We start from the raw sequence: 7,690 nt of genomic DNA, 5'->3' as shown, positions 1-7,690 counted from the left end.
GCGAGATATCGGCTTTTATTGACTGAAGAAGGAACCAGCAGTGAGTGACCACCATACTACATCCTGGAGACAGAGAGGCCGGGCTCAGGCCTCAATCGCCTTTATACCGGGGTCTGAGGGAGGAGCCACAGGAGCAGTCAGCAGGGGGTGTGTCCAGACAGGTATATGTAGTTCACTACAGGTACAAGTTCATAGCTTCTTGACAGTGGCTACACAGGTCGATAGGGTGGATAAGAAGGCATGTGGCATGCTTGCCTTCATTAGTCAATGTACTGAGCTCAAAAGATGGGAAGTTATTTTAAACTTAAGTTAAAGGTTAGGAGAGGCATAAAATAGACAGACAGTACCTTATTTCCCCAGGGTTGACAGGTCCAATACCAGAGGACATGCATTTAAGGTGAGAGGGGGCAAGTTCAAAGGAGATGTGAAGGGCAATTGTTTTTTTACATAGAGAGAGATGGGTGCCTGGAATGCACTGCATGGTAGAAGCAGGTTCATTTGAGATTTTTAAAAGATGTTTAGATAGGCACGTAAATGTGAGGAAAATTGAGAGGTTTGGGCATTGTGCCGCTAGAAGGAATTAGCTTAGTTAGCCACGTGATTACTAATTTAATTGGCTTGCCACAACATTGTGTTCCCGTACTGTACTCTTGTATGCTCTAACTCCACAGAATAGAGATTGAGTTGACATTGTCTTGCTGAATGAAGACGTTTTCCCATCCAGTCTTCAGAACATCTGATAAGTCCTATGCTGAACCCATCTAAATAAATGAATCACTTTGTTCCTCAGGGACACACAAGTCAGATTTAAACAGTACAACAGTCTGTGCAAAACAGTCTTTAATTACACCAATTGTGCTTAATTCTCTTCCAACAATATCTGAACATAATGCTGCCTCTCTTTCTCATGCAACTTAATAAAGTCATATATACTTATACCATCGTTTCTCTTTCATAAATCTAAATTAAAAATAAATGACTTTTAAACTATGAAAACATCAAATCTGCCTAACGTAAAATATTACAAAGAAATGTTTTTCAATACATTTATGTAATCTGCCAATATTAGAACACAGCGCTTTAATATCTTCTTTTGTAACCACAAATACTTTATTATTCTACCCAGTTCCGTTATCCAGTGTAGTTTTCATTAGACACTGCGAAGGGAATGAAGAGTTCAAGTCTCAGAATTCAATCTTTGTCTCTTCAGGGCTTCCACTTCCTTGTTCCAATGTAGTGGTGGGAAGAGCAGCTGGAGAAGTTGGAGTAGGAAATATGAGGATCAAGTATTTTGCTTGTGTGAGATTTTTATGGAGCTGTAAGCTTGGCTTCATAGAATAATGACTGACAATGAGAATTCATACACTGTGCCCTTTACAGACCATGTGTGTAATATGAATACACATCGTATGTCTACAACTGCGTTTGTGGCAACAATAATCAATTCTCCTGCAACAAATTCAACATAGGAACATGCAAGTGGAAATTCAGGACTAGGTATTGGAGTGATTTAGTCAAAGGTGTAAAAGGCACATGCTTCCCACACATTGGATGTTGTTGTGGGATAGAACAGGACAGTTAAGTGAAATGCAACCCTCTATAAAATGGCAGTAAACTATATTCAATTCATAGATGTCTGCTCGATTTAAATATGATTCTGCCATGGATGGTCCCAAGCCCGGCTGTGAAAGGGGGAGGGTTGGGCGCAGGGCTAGCAAACCTATCCCGTAAAGACCCAGAGTTACAGAAAAGCCAACTGAAGTTCCAAAGGCCTCATCCCTGCAAGAGGAAGGATCTTCGAAGATGGGTTACACCTGGACACAACTTGAAAAACTGGCCCAGGTCAGAAGACTGCTGTTGGGGGCTGTAGGGGTGATGGGCTTAAGAAGAAAGTGATTTAAATATGACGATACTGATTTTGCCAGTGTAGTTCTGTTGTCTCTGTAAAAGAGACCTCTTTCAGGTGTTAGATATTGCAAGATGTGTACAAGTAACAATTGGCAACGTTCTGAATTGCAACACAATGGGGAAGTTTCTGCAGATCACAATTGATCAATAAATCTGTTCACCAAGAATGCTGCGCTGTCACCATCTCACAAGCTGTGATTGTGAGATGGTGCATCATACCAACGTCACCAACTGAAATGGTGATCGTTTCTGGGGGTTATGTGGGGACAAAATCAAATTGGTCCTTCAACAAGCAAGGCACAGATACAGAGCTAAGTTATTCATTACAAGCTCACAGAGGAAGCCTGCAGAAAACTGCTCAATACCTTTTTGCCCATGTTTCAGATATAGAAGCATGGTTTTCTCAAACAACAAAGTGATAAAACATATCCACACCAGCATAAACGAGGGGAAAATAGATTAGACCAGGGGTTCCCAACCCTTTTTAGGCTATGGACCCCTACCAGTAACCATGGAGTCCATGGACCCCAAGCTGTCAACCCCTGGATTAGACTAATAGAAAAGTGATATTAACCCTAGTTTGGCTGTATGTATTGACCAGACCCAAATCCCAGCCTTACCCAACACAAACGCAAGAGATTCTGCAGATGATGGAAATCCACACACTAAATGCCAGAGGAACTTAGCAGGTCAGGCAGCATCTATAGAGGGAAATAAACAGTTGAATTTCAGGCTGAGACCCTTTACATCAGTACTGGACCATCTTGATAATCCAGTCCTAATGTAGGGTCTCAGGGTCTTGGCCTGAACCATCGCCTGTTTATTCCTCTCTATAATTTCTCTGAAAAATTAGATTGTATCTCTATAGAATACACTGGAAATAATTCAGAAAATATGTAGCTTGGGTGGTTGACGGTTGGTTTGAACTGTTCTCCAGTCTTGGAAATTTACTTGCAAATGTTTCATCACCAACCGAGGAGACATCACCAGTAAGCTGTTAATTGTGGTGTCTTCTGAATGCATGGGCCATGACGGAAACTCAGTTGTGATGTCTCATCACTGATTGGTTGTGTGGCAAGCTTCATGTGTTGTGGTTTGGAATTTTGTCTTCGTTGGCTCATAAATAGGATCAAGGTCTACATGTCTATTTACAGAAATGCTATAGAGAGAATTCCTAGAAGCATAGTTTTCCACAAACAATCTTGTAAACATTCAAATAGACCTCAATTCTATTTATGAGCCAATGCGGGCATAATTCCAGACAACAATGCACAAAGTTTGCCACACAACCAATTAGGGACTTCCGCCCTACGTCACAATTGAGTTTCCGTAATGACGACCAATCAGCTGATTTATAAAGACCAAGTATTCGGAGGACACCACAATTAACAGTGCATTGATGATGTCTCCTCGTATGGTGACAGAGAACAATTCCACCCAACCACAAAATGCTCTGCCACCGAATGTATTAGGAATGCAAAATGGGCTCTTCCATTTCAGACCCGAATTATGACAAGAAGCCAAAGATGAGTTGCAAAACATGCAGAAATCACGTTGTGAATCCAGCCTCCTCTTCTTCTGGTTATAAAGTTTACATGGGTCCTAAGTATCAAAATCTGTGGTGCAGTCTTCTCTGTTTTTATATTCTACTCAAGTTGTCATTGCTTTGTTAATTATAAAAATAAGACATTGTCTATCACTGCAGATGCATGACGTTCCATCTAAATGAATTACAATGGTTTGTGTGAGACGTTTATTCACAACGATGATGGGTTATTTCGAGTTTTGATATGCCTGTGTGATTCATTGTTCCAATAATCACTGAGATGCAGCAACATTCAGGTTTCCTCCCTCCCTGTAAATATGCACGGAAACCCTTTGTTCTACACTCGGATGAGGAAAGTCAAGTTCAGGTTTGCTGGGATGTGAATGCTGTCCAGATTGAGTGCCGAAGGGTTGAATGGGAATGTAACGGGAAACATGCGTTTGAAGTCCAACAATAGTTGAGGCTGTTCATTGCGGTCTTGTAAACTGGACTGTATGGGGAGAAAACAATGATCAGTTCTACAGAGCAGGTACACACACATGTATTTTTATACAAGTAAATTTCACAGCACAGCTACACACTAGTACACGCAAGTTTTACTCCACAAGAACATACTTATACATAAGTAAATTCTACTGCACAAGCATAAGACCGTGACATAAGAGCAGAATTAGGCTATTTAAGTCTGCTCCACCATTCCATCATGGCTGACTTATTATTCATCTCAATCCCATTCTGCTACCTTCTTCCCATCATCTTTGCCGGACTATCAAGGCCTATCAACCTCCATTTTAAATATACTCTATGACTTGGCCTCTGCAGCTGTCTGTGGCAATGAATTCCATAGATTTACCACCCTCTGGCTAAAGAAATTCCTCCTCATCTCTCACCTAAATAAACAACCCTCAATTCTGAGGTTGTGTCCTCTGGTTCTACAGTCTCCACTATAGGAAACATCCTCTCCACATCCACTTTATCTGTGCCCTCTGGTCCTAGACTCCCCCATCACAGGAAACATCTTCTCCACATCCACTCTGTCTATGCCCTCTGGTCCTAGACTCCCCCACCATAGGAAACATCCTCTCCACATCCACTCTATCTGTGCCCTCTGGTCCTAGACTTCCCCCCCCCCCCCACTACAGGAAACATCCTCTCCACATCCACTCTATCTGTGTCCTCTGGTCCTAGACTCCCCCCCCACTACAGGAAACATCCTTTCCACATCCACTCTATCTATGTCTTTCAACATTCGATAGGTTTCAATGATTCCCCCACATTCTTCTAAACTCCAGTCAGTACAGGCCTATAGCCATCAAACACTCCTTATACTTTAACCCTTTCATTTCTGAAATCATTTTTGTGAACCTCCTCTGGACCTTCTCCAATGCCAACACATTATATGCATTTATACATGTTTATATGCAATAAGGTTCTTTACGACTGTCATAGCCGTTTGGGGGGGGGGGGATGGATCGATTGTGGGGATGAGCTCCCACTACCTATTAAGTGCTCCTAATGGTGTGTGTCTCAAACAGTCTCTGACAACCAAGCCCAGCTGTTGACGATTGCGGCTGGCTTAGCTACTAAGCTCGGTAGAACAATTTCTACTGACAGGAGAAGGGGCAAAGGCAGGTTACTAACACCTTAAAGCCAGTTGCCCCGGACATACAGGTTCCTTCAGCCATTGTTGGCAGCTCATTGAGAAGGAGGAAAACTCTGATTTCCGAGCTCCGCTGCCTTGCGACTATACCCACTCATGGGGAAGGCTTCAGAAGCAAACCCGGAGGGGAAAATCTGCAGCTGGAGTCCTTAAGGCAATCCTGTGTTGAGTTCAATGCTGACTGTCAACCCCTGAGAAGCCGCTGGTGGCAAACTGTATCGGTCTCTGCCATTCCATCAGCTGTGTGGGGAGGGGAGCTGTTACATGGATAACAGCTTACTGTTCATATCATACTGCCCTGGCTTGTGTATCACATCGACAGCCAGAATACAATATCCATGGTCAACCCTGACCAATGCAGGGCCTCTCTCTCACAAAGAAACAGAGGAGTGGTTATATTTTCCTTTTTTTTTTGCTCTCAACTGAGGATTTTTCTCCTCCAGAAACATAACAGATATTGTTGTTGTTGGAATGTGTGGTGATACTTGCAGGCTGCCCCCAGCATCTCCCCAGGTTGCATTGATGTCCATTCAAAGGGCACACTTCACCAAAAGTTGCAACGTACAGGTGATAAATAAATCTGATCTCTGAACATAAAACAGTACATCACAGAAAAAGACCCTTTGGCCCAGATTGTCTATGCTGAACACGATGCCAAATTAAACCAAACCTGTTCTGCCTACACCCATCCCTCTATATTCATGTGTCAGTGGTGGTTGTTCATTATGTTCTGGATCATAGCCCTCATCCATCAAACTTCTCTTAAATGCTGAAATCAAACCAACATCCACACTCTCACCACCCTCTGACTACCCCCCCCCCACCCGTGTTCCTCTTAAATATTTCACCTTTTATAAAATGTCAGCAATCAACACAATTGCAAATTTGTCTTAATTGGTAATGGCAAGTAATTGAATGGCATTTTTCAAAGAAAAACTTTGACAATATCTTGCCAAATTATTCTCAGAGCATCAGCACTCATGCCTCCAGTCTCTGCGTGAACACGTTATTGACCCATGAAATGCTTACCTGAATATTTCTAATGAAGGATACAGTTACACGTTCTTCAAACTCATTTACTGGTGTGTATAGGTTTAATATTTTGACAATCTGTTTTGAAAAAAGAACAACAGATATTGAGTTAAATACATAATAATCAGATAAACGTGACTCATCCAAGGTCTGGGGGAGTCTGGGCCCAGAGGGCACAACCTCAGAATATGGGGATGTCCATTTGGAACTGAGATGAGAAGGAATCTTTTTAGCCAGAGGGTGATGAATCTGTGGAATTCATTTCCACAGATGGCTGTGGAGGCCAGGTCATCAAAGTGGAGGCTGATAGGTTCTTGATTCGCCAACCTCCATTTTTAATAAACCCAATTACTTTGTCTCCACAGCTACCTATGGCAATTAATTCCACGGTTTCATCACTCTCCGGCTAAAGAAATTGCTCTTACCTCTATTCTAAAGGAACATCTCTCTTTTCTCTGTTTGGGAAAATTAATATCTACCACCTCTACATTCTTCTTCTGTTCATTGATATTAATCAAAGTTTCTTTCTTCTCACTGTTATTGACATAATTGTGGAGATTTCTGGAGATGATATGGTCAGCACAAGATATTAACATGTCTGACACTTCGTAGCAGAGTAACACATAGAAAATGGAGGAACTCAGCAAGTCAGGCAGCACCTAAGACCATAAGACATAAGAGCAGAATTAGGCCTTTTGGCCCATCAAGTCTGCTCCACCATTCCAATATGGGTGACCCCACATCATGGTGCTTAACAATGGAGGAGGAATTTTTTCAGCCAGAGTGTATTGAATCTGTGGAATGCATTGCCACAGACAGATGTGAGTGTATTCAAAGCAGAGGTTGATAAAATCTTGATTAGTCAGGGTGTCAAAGGTTACAGGGAGAAGGCAGGAGAATAGGATTGAGAGGGAAAAAGATCAACCATGTTGAAATGGCAGAGCAGATATGATGGGCCAAATAGCCTAATCCGGCTCCTATGTCTTATGGTCTTAACAGGCATTGAACTGGCTGAAGGTTGACAGCTTGGCCAGAAGCACATGAATAGTGAAAGGCCATTTACCTGTTGTGTGGACAAATCTTTACACATCGAGCAGATGGCTGCAGCATCTTCAGTGGATTTCTTCTTCACTTGGAGAAGTTGTGCAGCTTGGATTAGAGGCTCCAATGTCTTCACAGCCCCACTTTGTTGTAAGTTTTTTCCTCGCAACCATTCTTCTAGCTGGCTGATGTTATATCTATCGAGACAAATCTAATGGTTATTTACACAATATATTTAGAGAAAAAAATCCAAATAAACCTGATGAAAACTCATATAAATCTTTGAATTAGGATGAAGGAAAGGCCCCTCAAATCTGAGGCATCTCTTCATAACATCACTGCTGATGGAACTACAGCACACACGAATGCTGGAGGAACTCTGCAGATCACACAGCATCCATGGAAATGAACAAACAGTTGAAGTTTCTGGCTAAGACCCTTCATCCATACTGGAAAGGAAGGGGGAAGATGCCAGACAAAAAAAGGAAGGGAAAGGGGAAGAA

General features: G+C 42.1%; 1 protein-coding gene across 3 annotated transcripts in view; it reads right to left on the bottom strand.

The window, feature by feature from the left end:
• myo5b (myosin VB) overlaps window positions 1-7,690 on the bottom strand; it is a 299,416-nt gene continuing 291,726 nt past the window's right edge. For all 3 annotated transcript variants that reach the window (XM_059989735.1, XM_059989733.1, XM_059989734.1), the window contains 3 exons: window positions 7,210-7,384; window positions 6,144-6,224; window positions 1-3,944 (listed from right to left, as the gene is read on the bottom strand). In XM_059989735.1, the coding sequence (XP_059845718.1) occupies window positions 3,792-3,944; window positions 6,144-6,224; window positions 7,210-7,384 (409 nt within the window). In that variant the 3' untranslated portion in view covers window positions 1-3,791. The remainder of the gene's footprint in view (window positions 3,945-6,143; window positions 6,225-7,209; window positions 7,385-7,690) is intronic.

This window comes from Hypanus sabinus, chromosome 14, assembly GCF_030144855.1.
Source record: "Hypanus sabinus isolate sHypSab1 chromosome 14, sHypSab1.hap1, whole genome shotgun sequence".
Taxonomy (NCBI): Eukaryota; Metazoa; Chordata; class Chondrichthyes; order Myliobatiformes; family Dasyatidae; genus Hypanus; species Hypanus sabinus.
The sequence above is the reverse complement of the archived record's forward strand: the minus strand, read 5'-3'. Positions and strand labels throughout refer to the sequence as shown.